This window comes from Bos grunniens, chromosome 1, assembly GCF_055505025.1.
Source record: "Bos grunniens cultivar Pamir isolate PY7600 chromosome 1, Bosgru_T2T1.0, whole genome shotgun sequence".
NCBI classification, from domain to species: Eukaryota; Metazoa; Chordata; class Mammalia; order Artiodactyla; family Bovidae; genus Bos; species Bos grunniens.
The window spans coordinates 61,034,269-61,059,679 of record NC_141165.1 but is presented as its reverse complement, the minus strand read 5'-3'; the positions used below and the strand labels follow the sequence as shown (position 1 = coordinate 61,059,679).

Here is a 25,411-nt window from a genome sequence, read left to right as displayed (position 1 = left end):
AGGGAGGAGCTCCAGTTCCAGTTCCAGTTCAGTCGGATCTGACTCTTTGCGACCCCATGGACTGCAGGATGGCAGGCTTCCCTGTCCATCGCCAACTCCCGGAGTTTACTCAAACTCATGTCCATTGAGTCGGTGATGCCATTCAACCATCTCATCCTCTGTCGTCCCCTTCTCCTCCTGCCTTCAATCATTCCCAGCATCAGGGTCTTTTCAAATGAGTTAGTTCTTCAAATCAGGTGGCTAAAGTATTGGAGTTTCGTCTTCAGCATCTGTCCTTCCAAAGAATATTCAGGACTTATTTCCTTTAGGATGGACCGGTTGGATCTCCGTGCTGTCCAAGGGACTCTCAAGTCTTCTCCAACACCACAGTTCAAAAGCATCCGTTCTTCAGTGCTCAGCTTTCTTTATAGTCCAACTCTCACATCCATACATGACTACTGGAAAAACCAAAGCTTTGACTAGATGGACCTTTGTTTATATACATATATATATATATATAATTATGGCTGATTCAAGTTGTTGTATGACAGAAACCAAAACAACATTTTAAAGCAATTCTCTTACAATTAAAAAATAAATTTAAAAACCTCTCTCCTGTTTCCTTCTCAGTGGTATTTTTTGTTATCTTTAAGTGGAAGAAAGTGATCTTAGGGGCAACTCCAGTATTCCTACAGCAATGACTTAAAGCAATTTAATTGGGAGGTAATGAAACGGGAGTTCTATCTTTAAAAATTAACATTTATTTTTGTCAAAGAAATGTAGGAACAGCTAACACTGTTGTGACTGAGACTCATTTGGAGTGTCAGAGGAAGGCTGATGGAGTGTGTGTGTGTGTGTGTGTGTGTGTGTGCATATGCAAGCACATGCACTCATTTGTATCCACTCTTTGAAACCCTCTGGTCTGTAGCCTGGGGCTTCCCAGGGTGCTAGTGTAAAGAACCCACCTGCTGATGCAAGAGCAGAGGTGCGGTTTCAATCCCTGGGTCGGGAAGAGCCCCTGGAGAAGGGAATACCCACTCCAGTATTCTGACCTGGAGAATCCCCATGGATGGAGGAGCCAGGTGGGTTACAGTCCATAGGGTCACAAAGAGTTGGACACGACTGAAGCAAATTAGCACACAGTATGCACAGACTGTAGCCTGCCAGGCTCCTCTGTCTGTGGGATTTTCGAGGAAAGAATACTGGAGCAGGTTGCCATTTCCTCCTCCAAGGAATCTTCTTGACCCAGGGATCAAACCCTCATCTCTTGGGTCTCCTGCATTGGCAGGTGGATTCGTTACCACTGCACCACCTGGGTACAGCAGACCAAACCAGCTGCAGCCACTACCTTCACTCCCGACTTCCATTCCTGCTCACCACTGCCATGGTCACTGGTTGTACTCAAAATAAGAAGAAAGGAACTATATGCTTGTCTGGTAGGGACCGGAGAGCCAGCAGAGAGCAGAGCCTGGGGTGGGAGGGGCATCACTAAGACACCGGGCACTGGGAGACCCTGCCGCTGGAGGGACAGGGGATGTGGGGAGGAAACTGGGAGAGTATATTGTGGCCCTGGGCTTGGTGTTGGGTAGACCCTGAGGTTCTTCAGCTGAGCTACAGAGGAGCAGTTGAGTAGCCTTTGTTTGTCTTTTCAATTTTTACCAAAAACCTCACAAAGGTTTTCTGTGGGTGTGTGAGGATGGCGGGCATTTGTGTGGTGAGTGGTGGGAAAATGTGCTTGGAATTGGTGGGTGTTTGGTCATTTGGCTTCAGCATCAAAATTGGCAAATTCTATGAATATGTGCACTCTTGGATATTTTTTCCAATTTAGGAAGATTAGGATCCTACATTTTCAGATATGTTTGCCTTTTGAATGTCTGTTTCTGATTCATGAGAAATTCAAAATAACCAAGTAATTAAAAGCATAGGTTCTAGATCCAAATCATTATTCTACAACTTACTGGCTGTAAGACCTTAACCTAGTCTGCTGCTGCTGCTGCTAAGTCACTTCAGTCGTATCCAACTCTGCGACCCCATAGCCCACCAGGCTCCCCTGTCCCTGGGATTCTCCAGGCAAGAACTCTGGAGTCGGTTGCCATTTCCTTCTCCAATGCGTGAAAGTGAAAGGTGAAAGTGAAGTTGCTCAGTCATGTCCCACTCTTAGCGACCCCATGGATTGCAGCCTACCAAGCTCCTCTGTCCATGGGATTTTCCAGGCAAGAGTACTGGAGTGGGGTGCCATAACCTAGTCTAGTTATCTGTAAAATAGGGATACTAATGGTGCTGTTGTGAGGAGTGCTATTGGCAGAATAAGGGCCCTCAAAAGATACCCATAACTGTCCCTGGTTGTGTCCTTTGTCCCGTGTGAATCTGTTACCTCACACAAAATAAAGGGCTTTACAAACATCTTTACTGTTATGGACTTTGAGGTAGGGAGATTCTGTTATGAAGATGGAGGAAGGGCACAACTAATCAAGGGATGTTGTGGCCTCCAGAGCTAGGAATGGCCCTTGCTTTACAGCCAGCACAGACTCTGGTCCTTCATCAAGAAGGAATAAAATTCTATCAATTCAAATTTTCCCCTACATCCTCCAGAGAGGAACACAGCTTGCCAACACCTTAATTATAGTCTGGTGAGACTACTATCAGACTTCTGACCTACAAGAACTGTAAAGTAATACATTTGTGTTACTTAAGCCACTAGTTTGTTGATTTTTTTTGTAATAGCGAGAAGAGAAAACTATTACACACACACACACACAGTGTGTGTGAAGTGATACTAAATCACTTGAGTCATGTCTGACTCTGTCCTTCCCCATGGTCTGTAGCCCACCAGGCTCCTCTGTCCCAGGGATTCTTCAGCCAAGAATACTGGAGTGGGTTGCCATTTCCTCCTCCAGGGGATCTTCCCGACCCAGGGATGGAACCCGCATCTGTCTCCTGCGTTGGCAGGCGGGCTCTCCACCACCAGCACCACCTGGGAAGCCCCTTGTCTTACAGGAGAGGAGATTGAACGACAAACATGAGAATGCAGAACCATGCATGACAGAGAGCAGGTGCACAACAGTCTTTTAGGAGAAAACATCAGCCTGCCAAGTGCAGAGCTGAGCGCTGCAGGGAGAGGTGGTCTCCAGCCAGCAGCTTCTGGGCCTCCTGCCTTGCTGCCCTCCTGCGTTCTGTGAGCTCCATGCCCAGCCCTCTCAGTTGCATTTCTGGTTTGGTTCTCAAGTTCCAGTTTCTGGGTGTTACTTACAACTCTGCACATACAGCATCATGCTTCCATGTCAAGATGCAAAGTAAGTAAATGAAAAAAAAAAAAAGATGCAAAGTAAGTGACTTCATTTGTAAAGCAGTTCTCGGAGACAATTTAGTATCATGTCCTGTGGGTACTTCTTTAAACATATATGCCCCGATCCCATCACTTAGGGTTTTGTGTTAACTGAAAAATTTTTCATGCTTCCCAGTACACGCCGAGTCTGACACAAGGAACCCCTCTTATCTCCTATCTCAAAACTCTGCCTATTCATATAAAGAACTCAGATTCCCTTGTAGCTCAGTAAAGAATCCACCTGCAATGCAGGAGAAGCCTGGAAAAGGCATTGGCTACCCACTTCAGTATTCTTGAGCTTCCCGGGTAACTCAGACGGTAAAGAATTCACCTGCAATCCGGGAGACCTAGCTTGGGAAGATCCCCTGGAGAAGGGCATGGCAACCCACTTCAGTATTCTTACCTGGAGAATCCCGTGGACAGAGGAGCCTGACAGGCTATCGTCCATGGGGTTGCAGAGTCGGACACAACTGAAGGGACTTAGCACATACACATGTGGAGAAGGATGTTTGGTTCCTTCCCTGGACAAAGCTGTCCCAGACTCTTTGCTGCTTTGGCAGTATAGGAGAAATGAAAGACACTCACAGTCCCATATGAATGAGCCCTGCCAGGAACATAGGGGTATATAAGAATGAGTGTCAAGTGGCAAGAACCAGCCCATAGAACCTGTCAGAAACCCATGCTGCAGACTGATGGACGGTGGGCAACTGAAATTGCCTGGTGTTTCCCAGCCCTGTGTTTCATTCCCCGCAGGTCACCGGGACCTTGGTTTTGGCTGTCTTCACTGCTGTGCTGAGTTCCTTCCAGTTTGGATATGACATTGGTGTGATCAATGCACCTCAACAGGCAAGTGAAACGTACAAGTTCTCTTTTTGGCAATTTCTGTCAGTGGCAGAAAGATATCAGCTCCTCATCCAGAGAGATAAAGTGTGCCCACATGGGGAACACGTGGCAATCCGGTCTTCTGTTGGGTACCACGTGCGTGATTCCAATGCTGATAACTTGACCTTTGCTCCTCATTTAATAACCCTCATAGAAAAAGAAAGAGTAATGAATAATTCTTGATCTCTGATTCTGCTGTTCGCTGAGCTCACAGAAAACTTCAGCCAGAATACCATGTGCCAAAAGGATTTAAAAAAAAAAACAAAAACAAAAAAAGGCTTAAGAGCTTATTGCAGCATATATTCAGAGCTCCTAGCCAAAAATGGATGGAAATGCCAGGGTGTAAGAAGAAACAGTGGAAGTACAGGCTTTTTTCAGTGCAGAAACATGTACTGAGCACCAACTCACTGTGTGTCAGGAACCAGCATATTCTCTCCCCTGCGGATTCGCCCAACAACCTGATTATGCCCAGGTTTTTGTCCAGATCAAAGCATTTTCGAGCCTTGGGTGGGGAGGGGGTGGAATCAGATAAAGGTAGTTAAAAGGTACAAACTTTTAAGTGTAAGAGAAGTAAGTACTAGGGATGTGATGTTCAACATGACAAATGTAATTAAATATAACTAATACTGCTGTGTGTTATATATGAAAGTTGTTAAGAGGATAAATCTTAAGAGTTCTCATCACAAGAAAAAAAAAAAGACAAGCAAAGGAGAAACTGTAGGAGCCTAACACTGGAACGATTCCAGTCCTTCCCTCTACGTCAGTCTCCCATGTATGATCCAAAGTAAAATAATATAAACCTTTTAAATAAGTCAAGAAGTCCAACAAAGTTTGGGTTTTCTCCATGTTGACTCTTTGGGTATTTTTAATATTGGACACTTTCTATCATTTTTCACTTTTACTGTATGCATCCCTACTCTGGTTTCCAGGAAATACACAGGAGAGAGATATCATTTGTCTTAGATCCCACAGCCTGTAAGTGGGGGAAATCAGGAATTCATTCCCTCTGCCCTAACTCAGACCATCAGGTCATTTAGGGTGGGATTGATATTGTGTTCGTCTTCTTAACACCAGTGCCAAGCACAGTGATTGATAGAAACATAAAATGTTTAGTAAATAAAGAAGAAAGAGACAGAGAGGAGAAGCTGGGGAAAGGGATGGCATAAGGTGACAATACAAGCTTCAGTTGGGTGTTCTCTGTGAACCCATCATATTTTGTCTGCTTCTCTTAACATAGTGGACTCTTAGGAAAATGTAAGAGACTACAGGGTGTGAATGTGTGAAATGTGTACTTGCCAAGTCCGTCTGCTGAAAAGGGTTGCTCCTTGGACCAAAAGATGCTCTCTGGTTAGGCACCACATGGCATCATGAATGTGGCAGGTCTTGCCAAGGCTGAGAGATTTAGAGAATCGCTCTAGGGGGTCATATCTTTTTTCCTGCGGCTGATAACATGTGCCAATGTAGCAGGATTCCTGAAATTTGGCATTGGTAGAACCTTTTCTCTCCTTGTGGGAGAACTTTTCAAATCCTTATTTAAACCGCCCTCTTCAGTGTTGGACGTAAAAATTAATCTAAGGTTCCCCTCCTCTAATCCAAGTCCTAGAGCCAGACCTGACAACAGAGGTCATCCCTCTCTGGCATCAGGATTAGTGCCCTCTCTATAGCCCCCTCCATCTGTATTTAAAGAGCTGTTTAAACAGCACTATGTAAGAAGAATTTGTTTTCTACTAGCAGAATGACATTTGGAATTATTTTAGGGTATTTTTAAATCACTTTTTATGACTGTGAAAACTCTGCATACCTGTTGCAGAAAGTTTCAGAAAGAGAACTATTAATGATTATTCACGTAGGGCAAACTGCTGAAAACATCTGGGCTATTTCCTTTCAGCTGTGTACATTATCCATATAGAGTGATCTTCCCATGAGGCAAAGGTCTGGATTGGAGTTCTTTTATCATAAGAGGATGTAAGTTCTCTCCTTCATCAGCTGACTTTACCACATAGGACTTTGCCCAGGTCTGGCAGCGTAGACAGCTGCATTCCAGGTCATTGTTAGAGGTCTTCCCAGCCCATTGCTGCCAAGTGGTGACCAAATCATCCAGAGGAATGACATGGAAGAAGAGCCGGAAGGATGTGCCTTTACTCAATCATACTTTTGTTCGAGTTTGCCTCTACTGAAACACTATAAAATATGGCTCTGTGAACTCTAGTTTTGAACACTGTTTACTGTTACCTACTGCACTCAGTGAGGACCCACGCAAGACACTTCCTTTAGGTCCCAGTACCTTCTCAGGGACTTCTGAGTTGGTTTTGATCTTCGGAATTCACCAATATACATGATTGTTTTCCTCTCTTTTCACTGGCTGCTAGGAAACTTATTAATAAATTTATAGCTCACCTAAAGCAAGGATACAGCACCTGGTGTTTGAATTTTGTATGCTAACTTCATTTTTGGCCTCAACTTTCTCAAACTTTTTTCTTATATCCACTTTTTTGTTTCTGTTAAAATATTTACAGTAGCCAATTTAAATCCTGCTATGCAGGGCTAACAGTGGCATGAAAATGTACCTTTTCAGCTTGCAGGATAGTTTCAATATGGACAGTTGCCAATCTTTAAAACTTGAAGCATTTTACATAAAAATACACACGTCTGGTTTCTCTTTAAAAATTAAAGGCCATGCAATGCTAGTCTCAAGTTGCAGCTTCCTCCTTCAGATGGGACAAATAAATTCTGCCCACTCAGTATTCTATTCCCAATACTCGTTGTTTAGTCACTGAGTCGTGTCAGACTCTTTGTGACTCCATAGACTGTAGCCCACCAGGCTCCTCTGTCCATGGGATTTCCCAGGCAAGAATACTGGTGTGGGTTGCCATTCCCTTCTCCAGGGATCTTCCTGACTCAGGGATTGAACACATGTCTCCTACATTAGCAAGCAGATTCTTTACCACTGGAGCCCATATTCTCAATAGTATAGACTATATTTCAGCCCTCAAGTTCTCAAGCTTCTTCTTGCCTCCTTTACTTGTTTGTTCCTGCCAGGTTCCTGTTGGCACTGGAATTTGTGACCTCTGTTTTATAGGATGTGGTCAACTGTAAGCAATCTATATGCATTAGTATGTGCCTAACACACATAATTGAAATAATCCTGCTTGAACACCTAACAAATAGTTTCAAGGAAAAACAAACCAAAAATATACAGAATGTTCGAAATATTTCAGCTATTTTTCTTTATTTTATCTCCTTAGGTAATTATAACCCACTATAGACATGTTCTGGGTGTTTCACTGGATGACCGAATAGCTATCAACAACTACGCTCTCAACAGTACAGAGGAATTGCCCACAAGCCTGGGAGATCCAACGCCAGTCTCCTGGGCTGAGGAAGAGACTATGACATCAGCTAGCCTCATCACCATGTTCTGGTCCCTGTCTGTGTCCAGCTTTGCAGTTGGTGGAATGATTGCATCGTTCTTTGGAGGGTTGCTTGGGGACAAGCTTGGAAGGTAGGCAAATTTCATAAATAAGCATACACACAGAAAAGTCACTATTTGGGGTTTCAGAATTTGTTTGGAAAGAAATAATCTTCCATTTTGTGGGATAGTTTTAGAGTTGTTCTTTCCAACTCATGATCTTATGAGTTAGGTTGGTATTGGACCAAATAAGGGCTTCCCTGGTGTCTTATATGGTAAAGAATCTGAATGCAAGGCAGGAGATCCAGGTTCAATCCTTGGGTCAGGAAGTTCCCCTTGAAAAAGAAATAGCAACCCACTCCAGTATTCTTTCCTGGAGAATTCCATGGACAGAGGAGCCTGGCGCGCTATACTCCATGGGGTCACAAAGAGTCAGACACGACCAAGCGACTAACACTTTTACTTTCTGAACCAAATAATAGAGAAAGCTGTTGCAGTAAACTACTTAATTGTGAAGATATTTACAGACAAAGTGAATTTGGTGTGTATTTCTGGATAATCACTTTGATTCTCTGACTTTATAACTTATAAAATGTATTAAGAAATCACAGCCCATGTGGTTTACTCAGGAACTCAAGGGAAGAGTCAAGCATGGAATTTTTAAATCTATTGTTGGCTTCACCAAATTGCTCCATTTCTCAGACACCCAGTTTTTCCTTTTCAGATTAGAATTTGACATCTGGATCAGCCAAGTCATAAGGTTAAGTCAATATCACCAATTCCCAGTTGCCCAATGTACTTGATAGGCAGTTTCTAGCTGCTGCTACTGCTGAGTCAAAACCCAACCACAAATGAAGCAAGTGGTATCTCCATTCCTCAACTTTCTATTTTGGATTGAAACTTCCTGTTTTGGATTAAAAACATCAGTAGAACTCCTTTACATCCAAATTTCATTTAGTCATGTGAAATACTAAAGCTCTTGGAGTTCCCCCCACCCCCATCAACTCAGTCCAGTTGCTCAGTCGTGTCCAACTGTTTGCAACCTCACAGACTGCAGCACACCAGGCTTTCCTGTCCATTGCCAGTTCCTGGAGCTTGCTCAAATTCATGTCCATCGAGTTGGTGATACCATCCAACCATCTCATCCTCTGTTGTCCACTTGTTCTCCTGCCTTCAATCTTTCCCAGCATCAGGGTCTTTTCCAATGAGTCTGTTCTTCATACCAGGTGGCCAAAGTATTGGCGCCTCAACTTCAGTATCAGTCTTTTCAGTGAATATTCAGAACTGATTTCCTTTAGGATTGACTGGTTTGATCTCCTAGCAGCCCAAGGGACTTCAAAGAGTCTTTGCCAACACCATAGTGCAAAAGCATCAATTCTTGGGTGCTCAGCCTTCTTTATGGTCCAACTCTCACATCCATACATGACTACTGGAAAAACCATAGTTTTGACTATATGGACCTTTCTCGGTAAAGTAATGTCTCTGCTTTTTAATATGCTGTCTAGGTTTGTCATAGCTTTTCTTCCAAGGAGCAAGCATCTTTTAATTTCATGGCTGTAGTCACCATCTGCAGTGATTTGGAAGCCAAAGAAAATAAAGTCTGTCACTGTTTGCATTGTTTCCCTATCCATTTGCCATGAAGTGATGGGACTCGATGCCATGATCTTAGTTTTTTGACTGCTGAGTTTTAAGACAGTTTTTTCACTCTCCTCTTTCATTTTCATCAGGAGGCTCTAGTTCCCCTTTATTTTCTGCCATAAGGGTGTTATCTGCATATCTGAAGTTATTGATAGGAAATAAAACAGAAAATCAAAGTTATTTCTTTATATTTATTTTCTGGTCTTTGCATCCACTTTTTTATCACTTTTTTCTGATGATAAAAATATGCAAATATGGAAAAATTAGAAAATGCAAAAACTTTTAAAGATCTAAATGATACAGGCAACTACTTTAGTAATGTGTATGCTCAGTTGTGTCCAACTCTTCATGACTCTATGACCTGTAGCCCACCAAACTCCTCTGTCCATGGGATTCTCCAGGCAAGAACAGTGAAGTGAGTTGCTATGCCCTCCTCCCCGGGATTTTCCCAACCCAGGGGTTGAACCTGCATCTCTTACATCTCCTGCATTGGTGTACTGGGTTATAATTCATTTAATTATTAAAATTCCTACTTTATAGTTTTCCCTCTTTGGTTATTAAATTCTGATAATTTCTTCCTTTTGTACTGGAGCTTTTAATAAGACTATAAGAATTTTTCTAAAGTAATAGGTAGCACGGAAACACAAGTTTTATTCTTATTCTTATTTGAAAAGGACTTCCCTCTACCATAAAAGAAAATGGTCAGTTCTTCAAATTTTATCAAATTACTGACTATTGTGGGGTATTATCCAGCTCATCACATGGTTTGTTGGGAAAATGAGTATGAGATTATATAGTTTTATTCTTCCAGAAAAAAACAATCTGCTTGGTGTTTAAGATACTTGTTTAGGAAAAGCTCACCTATTAAAGTTTGAAACACGGAAAAAGAATGTAACAAGATACTTACATTTCTTTGTGGGACAGACATTTTCACATTTATTCACTCAGGTTCTTTTATTGGCCTTATCATCATTGACTGAACTTTGAAGAAGGTTTTTGTGTACATCACTTTCTCATTTAACAGGAAGAAGAGTATCAGATACCTGCAAATGTCAATTTTTGTATGATCAATTTTGAAAATGGTGGTTTTTTTGCTATTATCACCTTTACTAAGTATTTTGCATTGGTTGACATTGATTCATAGATTCTGGAAATATGCTGGCATATAATGATAAAATAAGAATAATTATAGTTCTCTGACAAGGCTTAAAGTAAAAGCATGTTTTAATCTACTTCCAAATAATTTATACTAAAGAAAACTTAAATTTTAAAGTTCTTTCATGATCTATAGCGGCTAAAATCTTGTACCACTAAAAGAAAAAAGTGTCAGTGTCATAGGTTATAGCTATAGAATTAAATTTAGCTATCGCCAGGCATTTATTCTTCAAAACAGTCAGCATGTAGAAAACTAATTGTTAACTATTTGAAAAGGTCTCAGAAGTGTTATCTTAAGGCAAACTAGTCATCATCACAATTGAATCTTCTCTATCAAAATGTGGAGATTAAGTACATGCAACCCAAATTCTCTCATTATAAATATTATGTATTGTCAATGCTTTAACACATAGATAAATCAAAGTAGCAATCATGGTTTAAGATTCCCCAACTAGCTCTATCAACAAAATTAAAATAATCACTCTTTGGTAAAAATCTCAGCATGCTCTGAAAGCAAATCCTTTTTATCAAGTTTCGATGCTAAATTTATAATCCTTGCTTTTCAAATTTTCAGAATCAAAGCCCTGTTGGTAGCAAACATTCTTTCATTAGTTGGAGCTCTCTTGATGGGGTTTTCGAAATTGGGACCATCTCACATTCTTATAATTTCAGGAAGAGGCATATCAGGACTCTACTGTGGTAAGTTGTGTGCACACACACGCACACACACACACACCCTCCCACACAAACATGTGTACATCTGAAAATTATTCTCAAGGTAGATGTGGTTACATGTAGGGAACTTTTTGAGCATAAGGTGACATCACAAAAAGAAAAGGTAATAGCACAAAGTTTCAGTTCTGAGTCAGGGAGGTTTGGGACTAGTAAGTGGAGTTGTAATGAGATGTTCTTAACCACAGCAATGACATCATTTCTAGTCATATGCTCCAACACAAATTACTTAACTCTTATTTTTCTTATCCATTAAATGAGAAGGATAATAATATCTACCTCATGGGGGCGCTTGTGAGAATATGTGTAAAATGTTCAGCATAGAATCTGACTACAGCTAGCTGTTATTGTTACTTATGTTGTTCAGTAGACACCGGAAGACTGCTATGCCCAGAACCCCTAACTCTACCCTTATGGCCTGCCTAGCTACTGATGTCTCTGTCTCTCCTATCTGGAAAGACCTTGATGTTCTGGCCCATCTCTCAGGCCACATTCCCTTACCCTATCTGCTTCCACACTTGGCTGGTCCAAGTGTTAAAGTGAAGGTGGCCATAGGGAGAGGAGCTTAGGCAGAAGCAGCTGGTAGAGGAGTTCAGAATGGAGGAAAGATGCTTTTCCCATCTAAATATCTGAATCACTATTTCTTGGAAAGAGCTCTTCAATCTTCCTGAAACAATTTAGCAGCAGCGGCCTGAAGAAAGGGAGGATAGTCCATTCTCTAAAATAGTCAAATCTTTTGCTCTTCAATCCCAGTAATACCTGTTGTCCCAAATCACAGCCACTAATAATAACCGTTGCAGGTGAGAGAGGGAAGGTGAGCACACAAAATGCTATATGAAATATTTCTAACACTTTTACCTGAAAAAGAGGAAGACTACAATTCTGTTCATCTTCAATGATTGGTTGAACCAAAAGTCTGGTCTTCTGCATTGCAGGCAGATTCTTTACCAGCTGAGCTACCAGGGAGGCTCAAAATAAAAATCTAAGATTATTTAATTAAATGGCTTTTCTTGTTATTTTCAATGTTAATACAAATAACTGAAATGATAGTTTGATCAAGGTAAAGAGGCAACTCACTTATGGGAAGAGTTTTGGATTCAGAATGCATCAATTCTGGCACTGTCTTGGTCTGGCCTTAGTCATTGAATAGAAGGCTCGGTTTCCTCCTTGGTATTAGTTCCCTCTAATGAATTACTTCAAACTTAGTGACTTAAAACAACACAAATTTGTTTTCTTACAGTTTTGAAGACTCAAATTCAGTTTCACTTGACTGTAAAATGAAACTAATAACACCATCAAAGAGGTCCAAATCAAGATTCTTCTTTATTTTCTCTCTACTTTTTGAAATACAATAAGAAAAAAAATTATAAAATATTTTTAGTGATATTGAAAATAAATGTTATATACAGTGTGTAGCAACCTATTACTAGCATAACTAAGTAACTTGTACTCTCTAAGCACCTTCTAAAATTATGTCTGATTTTATTATGAGCATTAAAATAGCTAAAAATTAATGAAAATAAATTAATAACAATTAATAGAAAATACAATTTGATTTCGAGTTCGTAAGACGTCAGACCAGGTGGCCAAAATAGCTCAGTTGGAGAGAGCAGTTAGACTGAAGACTGAAGACCTTTGAGCTTATCTGCGTTTTCTGTTCTTGAGGTATGTTTGGCCTTAACAAAAATACTACAGCCCAGAATAGGACCAAACAATGTTTGTTTTTTATTTTTTTCCCCCTGCTTCTTTAAGATCAACAGACCACACAGTAGAGTTGCATGTAAAAGCAGAAATTTAGATGCTGTATCAGCCATGCAAATGCTCATGGGATATTAAGAACAATTTGAAGCATTAAAAAAATATTGAAACAATTCTCAAAAGCATCTTTTATACAAAGACCATACATTTCCATTTGATAGGCCCACAGTATATCTAAGAGGAAGCCTCTGACAAATCTTATTTTCAGGAAATGTCAAACATTGCATTAAGTTTTGCTCATTGACTAGTCTCTGACCTTTTTATGCTCTTAGCAAATGTCTAGAGTCTCCACCATTTTCAACATGACTGGTTACATCTGCATCTAGGAAAACTACAGAAGGCATAATGGCCTAGAGCTTTTCAAAATTTTGTTTTCTTTTAAGCATCAGAGGGCTTCCCAAGTGGCCCTAGTGGTAAAGAACCCACTTGCCAGTGCAGGAGACATGAAATGTGGGTTCGATCCCTGGGTTGGGAAGATGCCCTGGAGGAGGACATGGCAACCCACTCCAGTATTCTTGCCTGGAGAATCCCATGGACAGAGGAGCCTGGCAGGCTACAGTTCATAGGATCACAAGGAGTCAGACACAACTGAATCGACTTAGCACATGTGTAAGAATCAGAAGTCTTTATTCAAATAAAATCTTTTCTGAAGCCCATTATTTAGAGAGAATAAAGAAGCTAGGTTGCTCTGGTTGGAGTAATTGAGGGAGGAGCCCCTGAGTCCCTTAACTCCTGACACCTCTCTACACACTCCTCCCCTCAACTCTTAAGTGTAACTTTGAGGCTCCTCCACATTGTAGAAACTCAAGAAGGGCTTGTAGTTCTCCTGCTAACACTCTATTGCACTGTGATCTTGGGTAAGTCATTTCTCACCTTTATCAAGTAAAGAGGTTGGCATAGATATGTTCTAATTTCCTTTAATCCCGTGATTTTAGAGTAAGAATATTACTGTATTTTTAAGAATATTGTTAAAGCATTCTTCAATCTCTTTTCTGAAGATAACCTAAGGCATCATGATACAAACTCAATATTAACATGAATTTTTTAACTAAATAAAGGCAATGCTATGAATAATTGCCAGATGAATGACTAACCATCTCCTTCTATTTATATCTCCAACTACAATTTCATTTGGAGTCTCATCAACAAACATTCTTTGCATAAATCGTGTCTGCGGTTGGTGACAAGGGCTCTTCCTTCCAATAAACTCAGAATGAATACTGACTGTACTTAAATAAAGTTACTGCTGTTGATGTCATCCTGATTACACTTTAACGTGTATGTTCATGTTTCACTCAGGGCTGATTTCAGGCTTGATTCCAATGTACATTGGTGAAATTGCTCCAACCACACTCAGGGGCGCTATCGGTGCTCTTCATCAGCTGGCCATTGTCACGGGCATTCTTATTAGTCAGGTAAAAACTCCCATCCCCTCCCTCACCCATCCTCTACTTTACCCAGCTTCTCTCCCCCTGACTGGCCACTCTTACTGTAAAACAACACAGAGGAAAAGACAGTTCCACAAGTGGTCTTGGAGGTGGCAGTACAGAGACATAGGCTTTTTAGTAGCTCAAAGTTAAAATATTACTAATCCACGCCTCACTTTTCCCCTGGAAGCTGTGGTGGAGTTGGCACTGAAGGTGACCTGGTAAGCCAAGTCTTAACTACTGGAGCTATTCCAGAATTACATTATTCCATTTAGATTTCAAGGGAAAAAAATTTCAAAATTTTGGCTGCCTGGGTTTCCTTTTTTCTGAGCATCTTTCCTGCTCAGATTTAAAATGCAAAGGATTGCAGTAGCAGTTCTTGTTCAGTTACCTTGTTCTTTCCTTCTCTCCTGTGTTCTCAGAGGGAGTCCTCAGAACCTCAAACTTATGACTATCCAGAGGATAAACTACTTTGCAATAGGGATCACAAAACTAGTTCTCTCAGAGTAATTGCTTTATTTATGTAATCCATTCTATTTAAGTTCTGGGTAATCGTCCAAAGTTATGCATTATTTTTGCTGTTGTTTTAGATATCAAATGCGTGCTTAAAAGTTTGGTTGATTTCTATCCTAAATGTCCCATAGGAGTTAATGAAAACAAATCTAGCTGAACTCTTTGTAAAACAGAGTCCCTAATTCATTTAAGAAGAGACATACTAGTAACAATTTCCATCTTAAGCATACTTGTGCATACTTGAATCAAAGTCAGGAGTTACTATCAAATAGCCAATGTGCTTTTCCAACAAATTGTTTCAGAAGGCAGCTCCAAAGTGATATGTAGTTGATATGCTTCCTCCCTGCCTTTTCAGATCGTTGGCCTTGACTTTATCCTGGGCAATCACGAGCTATGGCACATCCTGCTTGGCCTGTCTGCTGTGCCAGCCATTCTCCAATGTCTGCTGCTCTTCTTCTGTCCAGAAAGCCCCAGATACCTTTACATCAAGCTGGATGAGGAAGCCAAGGCAAAGAAAAGTAAGTCTATGGTGGTTTTCCTTTCTTCCTATTGTTTTGGAATTATCAGTTAATGAGAAACCGTGCACATGAATGGATACTCATGAAATTGGTACCAATGCTTTTCAAATGAAGTCAGTGATTATATGTAAGAATATGCACGATCACTTAATATGACTGGTACATGTCATTTTGCAACCATAAACATTCACACAAGCCCAAATAGAAAATCCACATGCAGTGCATTGAACTCAGACTTCTAACAGACCTTTCCTACATTGTACTTCTATGATAATGAGGAATAAGATGAAGCCAAATGTTTTGCTTTCTTAAAAAATAAAAAGACAGGATTTAACAAGAAAGGATTTCCAACACCCATTCTATTAGGTCATAGAATGGGTTAGGCAGAACTGTAGTTCTTTCATTAGCATAACAAAAACAAATTTATTTTTGTTTTGACCTGAGTTGTGTCAACATGATCATTTTGGGGGACAGGCTTGAAAAGACTCAGAGGAAGTGATGATATCACCAAAGACATCACTGAGATGAGAAAAGAGAGGGAAGAAGCATCAAATGAAAAGAAAGTCTCCATAATTCAGCTCTTCACCAATGCCAGCTACCGACAGCCTATTCTAGTGGCATTGATGCTGCATGCGGCTCAGCAATTTTCTGGAATCAATGGGGTAAGTTTAAGAACACCCTCCCTCACTCTTAAGACCAAAGTGAACTAAGACAGACGAGGACAGGAGTTTAAGTTTAAGTAACTAAGGACACATTAAAATGCTGACATCACAAATATCTTGAATGAGCATTAATTTTATCTTGCCTTGTCTGCTTTCTAAAATTACCTTACAATTTTTAAAAGATGTCAGTGATCAGTGGTCTGCATGTCAATTAAGATGAAGATTAAAAGGCAAGTCATAATAAATACAAAAGAGGGCAAAAGAGAATAAATATACCAAGAAGACTGAATTACTATGGGCTTCTAGAGTTGAGTATCAAATTTAGGATTTCAGATAGCCTAGGCAGAAGGACTCATGGTTCCTGCTATCTATTTAAATGAAGTGTATCAGATAGCCTAGTGCAAAGAATTTTCCTGCCATCCAAGAAATTTTCACTGTTTGGGGAGACAGCACACAAAATAAACAATAGAAGGAACTGATATGATATTGGTGAGTGAGGGTAATAGAAAAGACATGACTGAAAAACATACTGAGTACTAAACTAGCTAGCTTTTAGGTTTTGAAATCTTTGTATTATGCAGACTAAAATTGTCTTACTGATGGTTAGCTGCTAGAAGAAAAAAATTAAGCATTGGTTAAGAAACCAGATTTTAAAAACCACGTATCCCCATTCAATGCTGTTAAAACTGTGATTTGGGCTTCTACAGTGAGTCAACCCCAGATTCACAGACACTGTGGGGGTGACTGATAGATGGGCAGAGACTTAGAGGAAGCAAAGAAAGTATTTCCCCCAAGGTGAAGCAAAAGGAGACCTGAGCCTCATTCCACAAGCTGAATGCTCTGCTCTGGCCTCTATCCTCCTTTAAAGGTCCTTGATGTTGATTTTTTTAATCTCTTAATTCTTTATAACTTTGGGTCTCAGAGACCAAATCTCTCTGAGCTCTCTCTCAGCTCTGCGAGTATATCCAAGAGCACAACACTTAATCTCTCTGAGTGTCCCTGCTTTAGCTTCCATCCCAGTGCCTGGCTTAGAGGCATCCAGGAAATGTTGAACCAGAGGCTTTTGGGTAGGATAGTGTGCAGTGAGTAATCCATTCCTCACTGAACACAGTCTGAACAGTCCTCCTGCATCAGCCCTGTCTGCAGGATGAGGCTGTAGGAAAGGAATGACAGAGGATGACACAACCAAAGAAAATGACTGTTATGCACATAGAGACGTAACTAATAATAAAGGCTATTAAGAAGGTTGTGAATCAGATTTCTCCATTTGTACTGACATGAGTGGAAATTTTGGGTTAAGTGCAATGAAACCAAAATTCTTATACACACTGGTTCAGTTCAGTTCAAAGTTGCTCAGTCGTGTCCGACTCTTTGCAACCCCATGGACTGCAACACGCCAGGCCTCCCTGCCCATCATCAACTCCCAGAGCTTACTCAAACTCATGTCCATTGAGTCGGTGACACCATCCAACCATCTCATCCTCTGTTGTCCCCTTATCCTCCCATCTTCAATCTTTCCTAGCATCAGAGTCTTTTCAAATGAGTCGGTTCTTCAGGTGGCCAAAGTATTGGAGTTTCATCTTCAGCATCAGTCCTTCCAATGAACACCCAGGACTGATCTCCTTAGGATGGACTGGTTGGATCTCCTTGCTGTCTAAGAGATTCTCAAGAGTTTTCTCCAACATCACAGTTCAAAAGCATCAATTCTTCTGGGCTCAGCTTTCTTCACAGTTCAACTCTCACATCCATACATGACTACTGGAAAAACCATAGTTTTGACTAGACAGACCTTTGCTGGCAAAGTAATGTCTCTGCTTTTTACTATGCCCTCTAGGTTGGTCATAACTTTCCTTCCATGAAGCAAGTGTCTTTTAATTTCATGGCTGCAGTCACCATCTGTAGTGATTTTGGAGCCCAAAGAAATAGTCTGTCACTGTTTCCAATGTTTCCCCATCTATTTGCCATGAAGTGATGGAATCAGATGCCATGATCTTAGCTTTCTGAATGTTGAGTTTTAAGCCAACTTTTTCACTCTCCTCTTTCACTTTCATCAAGAGGCTGTTTAGTTCTTCTTCACTTTCTGCCATAAGTGTTGTGTCATCTGCATATCTGAGGTTATTGATATTTCCCCCAGCAATCTTGACTCCAGTTTGTGCTTCATCCAGTCCAGCATTTCTCATGGTGCACTCTGCATATAAACTAAATAAGCAGGGTGGCAATATACAGCCTTGATGTACTCCTTTCCCGATTTGAAACCAGTCTGTTGCTTCTTGACCTACATAAAGATTTCTCAGGAGGCAGGACAGGTGGTCTGGTATTCCCATGTCTTTAAGAATTTTCCACAGTTTGTTGGGATCTACACAGTCAAAGGCTTTGGCATAGTCAATAAAGCAAAAGTAGATGTTTTTCTGGCACTCTCTTGCTTTTTTTGATGATCCAATGGATGTTCAGTGATTTGAGCTCTGGTTCCTCTGCCTTTTCACTGGTAAGAGTGCAAATTGACACAACTTCTTTGGAAAACTATTTGGTAGTATCAATCAAAGCTGAGAACACACACACACTGTGATCCAACAATTCTATTCCAAGGTGTAAATGTGTACGTATTTTACCAAAAGGCTTGTACTAGAATAGAATGTTCATAGAAGCACTATTCATAATCACTCTAATGATAACTACCTAAATAACCATCAATAGTAGAATGGGTGACTAAATAGTAGAATGGGTAACTAAATTGTGGTATATTACTACAATAATATGCTAAATAGCAGTGATAATAAACAGCCTGCAAATGCAACAATGTGGATGATTCTCACAAAGGCAATGTTGATGCCAGATATAAAATATACATCAAGCAGTTCCACTTATATCAAGTACAAGACTAGGCAAAATTTATCTACAATGGCTGAAGTTGAAAGACTTTCCTTTGAAAAAGGGTGACATTTAGGGGGCTTCCAGAAGGCAGGAAATGATTTATTTTTTACCTAGATTATACAGGGGTGTTGGAGAAGACTCTTGAGAGTCCCTTGGACTGCAAGGAGATCCAACCAGTCCATCCTAAAGGAGATCAATCCTGGATGTGGAGGGACTGATGTTGAAGCTGAAACTCCAATACTTTGGCCACCTGATGCAAAGAGCAGGCTCATTTGAAAAAACCTTGATGCTGGGAAAGATTGGGGGCAGGAGGAGAAGGGGACAATAGAGGATGAGATGGTTGGATGGCATCACCGACACAATGGACATGGGTTTGGGTGGACTCCAGGAGTTGGTTATGGACAGAGAGGCCTGGTGTGCTGTGGTTCATGGGGTCGCAGAGTCGGACACGACTGAGTGACTGAACTGAACTGATACAGGTGTGTTTAGTTTGTGCAAATTAATTGAGCTGTACACTTAAAGGGTATATGTACCTTTTTGCATGTATTTTAACTTTAAGAAAAAGTTTTAAAACTGAAAAAAGTTAGATGCAGATGTAGAGTTTTCAGCTGAATATAAGGAGATTTTAAATGATTGGAAGTTTTACACACTAAAGGAAGATTGTGATTTCTCCTTTTCTGGAAGAAGAGGGATGATAAAACCTTTTGAGATCTCTCGGAACTCTGGTTCCATTGAAACACTCAAAAAATAAACAACCTAAAATAATTCTTGCATTAAAGCCTTAGCACTAGGCTTCTTGATTAAAGCTAAACTATTCTCATCTTTCAGATATTTTACTACTCAACCAGCATTTTCCAGACAGCTGGAATCAGCCAACCTGTTTATGCAACCATTGGAGTTGGTGCTGTCAACACAGTTTTCACTGCTGTCTCTGTAAGTGAAATACTCTAGATAAATATTCTGCTTGTTCCTCAGTCCAGAAATAGGAGTGAAAAAAACCCTTGTAACATAAAAGCAACCTGTGATTTATTGTCCACATGTACTGGATATGTAGATAGAACTATGTGAGTCACAGGAAGAGTCCTAGATGTGAATAACCAACCATTGTAGTGAGATTAGGCATAACTGAACACATGGATCAATGGTTCTCCCTATCTCCCAAATATGTCATTTGTCACTCACTTGTGAATCAGGAACTCACTTGGGGACAAGACACTTGGTATTTTTGTGTAAATACCTAGGCTTTTTCTCCTTTCTTCTGTACTTAAGTCCCTTAATATTAGCAAATGTGTATATGCATGCTCAGCTGTGTCTGACTCTTTGCAACCCCACAGACTATAGCCCACCAGGCTCCTCTGGGATTTTCCAGGCAAGAACACTGGAGTGGGTTGCCATTTCCTACTCCAGGGGAATCTTCCCGACTCAGGGATCGAACCCTCTTGCGTCTCCTGCATTGGCAGCAGATTCTTTACCACTGCACCATCTGGGAAAGGAAGTGTGAAAGTGTTAGTCATTCAGTCATGTCCGACTCTTTGCGACCCCATGTACTGTTGTCCATGGGATTCTCCAGGCAAGAATACTGGAGCAAATTGCCATTCCCTTCTCTGGGAGATCTTCTGGATCCAGGGCAGATTCTTTACTGTCTGAGCCACCAGGGAAGCAGAGAAGCACCCTGGGAAGCACCACCTGGGAAGCCCCTGATATTAGCAAACAGCTTGTCATTTCTGTCAGTACTGGATCTTCCACCTTGATTCCATCCTTCCATGGTTGAAATTTTTTATCCTGATATCTTAGGGGAAAAAAAAAAAACATTTTTTAAATAAACATTGTCCTCTTGATTAAATATCTAAGCCTCTAGCAAAATTAAACTGATTGAGCAGATTCTTATGATGTTAGGCCATTGGACAGAGCTTCCAGGCAGCTCTGAGGCTTTTCATATAGCTCAGTTAGAAAAGCATCTGCCTGCAGTACAGGAGATCTGGATTCAATTCCTGGATCGGGAAGTTCCCCTGGAGAAGGAAATGGCAACCTGCTCCAGTATTCTTGCCTGGAGAATCCCACGGATAGAAGAGCCTGGCAGGCTACAGTTTATGGGATCACTTGTTTTTCATTCTCTGCACATGGACTTTTAACTATTACCTAGAGTGGTCAATAATTACAGCCTTGCTACCTAGATCAAAAGGCAAGTTTGTCCAGACCACATTAAACAGAACTGGACCTTGGAAAGAGAAGGAAGAACAGATAACAAGGGAACACCAGTGCTTATGCCTTTAGAGTTAATGCTTGTTCAATCCAAAAGGCTACTCTAAAATCAATAAAGGATTGGTACTGGGATGGAATCCTATTTGCATTCTTTTGTCTCCTGAGATAATATTTTTGCAAATCTCACTTCAACATTATTTTTCTCATATAGAGATTGTGATTAAAATATTTTATGTGTAACAGGATTTGCTATGTGAAGAATCAAGTTATCAAGATCAGGGCAATCCAAACTATAAGAATGCCTAAAAAAACTACTGCAAAATTCCATTGTTGTCCACCCATCCAACCCCACCAACTCCATGGAGTGGGAGGAGTTTTTCCAAAAATAGTGTCCTGATTATTTTGAATATACCTTTTTAGAACTCATCCTTTTTTTCTGTGAACATTTTTGCAGGAGTGACATAATTTTAAAACTCTAATCAGCCGTCTAATGTACCCTCCAGGACTACAAGTAATATTTAACACTTTTAATTATATTTATTTTTGAAAAGTTTTAAAGTTCAAAAAAATACAAAAAGGATACCTTTCAATCATCCAGATTCTCTTGCCAAAATCAGGCAATGTTACCGAATTCCGTGTATCCATTCAAATAAAGATGTGCAAATAGGAATATGTACTGATAACATAGTAATGTTTCAACAATTCAGAGGGAATATAATCCTTTTTTTTTTCCTGAATGAGTATTTGGAGAGAGAGACTTTCTAAACTTGATGCTGAATGATGTTCCATATTTTGTATTTTCTTTTACACTAATGATCCAGTAGATGGAAACCTGTAATCTTGAGTGAGAAAACAAAACAGAAAGAAATATGAAGCCAACGGAAAGACAGCATGGGTCTAGAGGAGAAAGAGGCCTCCAAGTAGGCATCGAGGGTCTGAGTGCTGCACACTGTCTGTGGGGAAAATGGAAGTTAAGGTCAGGCATCCAGGTCTCTAAGACCTGACCAAGTCTCACCCTGTGTCTGTGCTCACCTGGCCCCAAGGGAGTCTGACTCAATTTTCAAGGCATGCAGTTTTAGAATTTATAATCCTATCAGTAATAGTTGTCCAGAAATAGAAGAAACGGATGTAGTGAAAGCCCTTTTTGCTGAAGAAATGCTCCAGTTTCCTTGGCGGCTTGACATGGTGTCATCAAATCAACTTTAAAAGTCATAATATAGACAGAGTCAAAATATATAGAGAGAAATTTATGAACTAGAGAAAGTTTTGTTTTTCCCACTTCATTCTCAACAATTAAATATCGGTTCCTTGCTTACCACTCTGAAGTGATCTGAAAGCCTGAGAAAAAGGGGTTTTTTTCACTGTGAGTGAAAAGAAATGTTTCTCAGATATTTTCAGAGCCAAAGCTCACTGCACTAAGAGTATTGGATTGCTATTGATTTACTGATAGATTTATGAGAACAGCCAAGTGAGAAATTATGACAGGTAATTTTTGTGTGTGTTTGACTCACCAACCTTGGCAAGGATCAAGCCAGAGCCTATTCAGCAAACTCTGGTCCTTGCTAATTGTAAATCTTAAACATTAGTGCAAAGATCCCAACCCAAAGGAATTGATGCCAAGTCTCCTAAAATAGGATAAAAAAGCAATTTAACCTTTTGCTTTAAAGTCTTATCTTTTCAAGTGGATAGTCATTACCAAGACCAAGTACTTTCAGGCCTGATTCTTTAGTGAGATGATCAAATTCTGTATTTTCCCCCTGAGTGGTCACAATTTGACTTTGTTTGCAGTAATGAAGTTGGATGATGACAGTTGACACATCAATAATTGCACTGTTTCAGAAGTCTGCAGTGCTCAAACGCTTTTAATTATAACTTAGGATAATTATCAAAAGAGAAATTAATGTCATTTTTATGTAGACCCTTCATATTTTAAGGGGAGAGGAAATACTGGACATCCAAGATGTCCAGTCTCTAACTATTGCACCCAAAGTGATAAACATCAGGGGGTAATGATGCTATGGTTCTTTCTCTAGAATGACCTGTTCAAATCAGTGTGACAAAAGGAAGACAGCATCTGTTAATCATCTCTGGTCACTGAGACCAGTTCCACCTTTCTGGGCAAGAGTCACTTCCCTCCTTAATTCCACATCTGCAAAATGAGATAATAGAATGGCTTCTTCTCAGCTGTATAAATTTAAAAGATCTCCTCGGCAGTAAAAACTATTTAAGTATAAAGCCACATGTTTTAAAACTTTCCTAGGTGTTCCTTGTGGAGAAGGCAGGGCGACGCTCTCTGTTCCTAATTGGAATGAGTGGGATGTTTGTTTGTGCCATCTTCATGTCGGTGGGACTTGTGCTCCTGGTGAGTCTGGTGTCTGCACTGAGATTTTTGGGTACCCAATGATAGCATTTCTGAGCCCCAAGTTAAACATCTGAGACTTACTTAACAAAATAAAGCAAGAGGAACAGCATATAAAACAAAAGAGAAATGTAAAGAAAAAGAATTAGCTTCAGGGTTTAAAGACTGAATATCAGCAAGTGAATGGTGCTTGTCACCCAGAGATGCAGGGTGTATAATAACCAGGTTTCAATCCTGGCTCTGCCACTTGGCTGCTTGTGTGACCTTGAACAAGTACCTAGACCTTTCTACCACTTTACAGGGTGTTCCGCATCCTGTCTACCGAGCTTGGTATGAGTAGAAGCAGAGGTCACTGGATCCTTGCTTTGCTTCTTCCACAGGAAGAGTGACTAGGAGGCAGAGAAAATCCGAAGCCACAGGATTTCTTATAGCTCAAAAGATTTAAGGATGATTCAGACTAGGAAAAAAAAAAAAACTTGTCTACGACTCATTGGAAAAGACCCTGATGCTGGGAGGGATTGGGGGCAGGAGGAGAAAGGGACGATAGAGTATGAGATGGCTGGATGGCATCACCGACTCAATGGACATGAGTTTGGGTGAACTCTGGGAGTTGGTGATGGACAGGGAGGCCTGGCGTGCTTCGATTCATGGGGTCGCAGAGTCAGACACGACTGAGCGACTGAACTGAACTGAACAACTGGAATAACTTATACTTAATTGAACATAAGCACATCAGTGAAAGTGAAGTAGCTCAGTCGTGTCCGATTCTTTACAACCCCGTGGACTGCAGCCTACCAGGCTCTTCTGTCCATGGGATTCTCCAGGCAAGAATACTGGAGTGGGTTGCCATTTCCTTCTCCAGGGGATCTTCCCAGCTCAGGGATGGAACCTGGGTCTCCCGCATTGCAGGCAGACGCTTTAACCTCTGAGCCACCAGGGATTCCCATAGCACATCAGGAAGAGTGCTATGTCCCCTCTGAACTCAACAAGGACTTAGCTACAGGAAGAAGCAGTCAGTGATCCCAGTTCCACTTTTATTTTGTTTTTCTTTTCTCCTCAGAGTAAATTCCCTTGGATGAATTACGTGAGCATGACAGCCATCTTCCTCTTTGTGTCTTTTTTTGAAATTGGGCCAGGACCCATCCCCTGGTTCATGGTGGCTGAGTTTTTCAGTCAAGGACCACGCCCTGCTGCTTTAGCAATAGCTGCGTTCAGCAACTGGACAGGCAATTTCATTATAGCTCTGTGTTTCCAGTACATTGCGGTAAGCAGCCTAGTTCTGTGCAAACTTACTGAACAGAAGATAAGGTTTAACAGCTGCTAACTGGGACTCTGTTTCTTCTCTGCAGGACTTCTGTGGACCTTATGTGTTTTTCCTTTTTGCTGGTGTGGTCTTGGCCTTTATTCTGTTCACATTTTTTAAAGTTCCAGAAACCAAAGGAAAATCCTTTGAGGAAATCGCAGCAGAGTTCCGAAAGAAGAGGGGTTCAGCTGAAACGCCAAAAGCTGCTGTAGAAATGGAATTCCTCGGACCTACAGAAACCATGTAAAGATAACCTGCTTTTTGACATGAACAATAACAGGAAGAAAGCAGTGTTTTTTAATGACACTTTTTTGAGAATTTTATATCTGTATCTTGAAGTATTGTTTTATTTTTTATAGAGACTTTATAGGCTCTGATCAGAAGTATCATCAAATATTACAAAAAAGTATTTTTTTCTTTTAACTTAGAGAATCTATGTTGGGTGGTAAGACTATAAGAAAACCAAAAAATCTAGCTCATTTTGTTACACTAACTGGCAAATACATTTAGTACCAAAAAAAATTTTTTTTTGTTACTTTGATGACCAAATGGTTTTTGTAAAATTAAACACTAAACGGCTTGGTCATTTAGCACAGGTTACCAGTTAATAATAACAACTATCATAAACTTGTGCTAATTCCTTGCTGGTTCAATCCTTTAAGCTATATTTTTGTTTTG

The 25,411-nt window shown here is 40.5% G+C and overlaps 1 protein-coding gene across 2 annotated transcripts in view; it reads left to right on the top strand.

Moving 5' to 3' along the window:
* The window catches only part of SLC2A2 (solute carrier family 2 member 2), a 29,181-nt gene extending 4,125 nt beyond the window's left edge, over nucleotides 1–25,056 (top strand). The window contains exons 2-11 of one of the 2 annotated variants that reach the window (XM_086394108.1): nucleotides 4,058–4,150; nucleotides 7,432–7,688; nucleotides 10,963–11,087; nucleotides 14,178–14,293; nucleotides 15,174–15,336; nucleotides 15,811–15,998; nucleotides 19,698–19,802; nucleotides 23,332–23,433; nucleotides 24,491–24,694; nucleotides 24,780–25,056. In XM_086394108.1, coding sequence (XP_086250234.1) covers nucleotides 4,058–4,150; nucleotides 7,432–7,688; nucleotides 10,963–11,087; nucleotides 14,178–14,293; nucleotides 15,174–15,336; nucleotides 15,811–15,998; nucleotides 19,698–19,802; nucleotides 23,332–23,433; nucleotides 24,491–24,694; nucleotides 24,780–24,980 — 1,554 coding nt within the window. In that variant the 3' untranslated portion in view covers nucleotides 24,981–25,056. Of the gene's footprint in view, nucleotides 1–4,057; nucleotides 4,151–7,431; nucleotides 7,689–10,962; nucleotides 11,088–14,177; nucleotides 14,294–15,173; nucleotides 15,337–15,810; nucleotides 15,999–19,697; nucleotides 19,803–23,331; nucleotides 23,434–24,490; nucleotides 24,695–24,779 lie in introns of those variants that run through there. The other variant, XM_086394114.1, reaches the window with a different exon arrangement.
* Nucleotides 25,057–25,411: the final 355 nt, after the last annotated feature.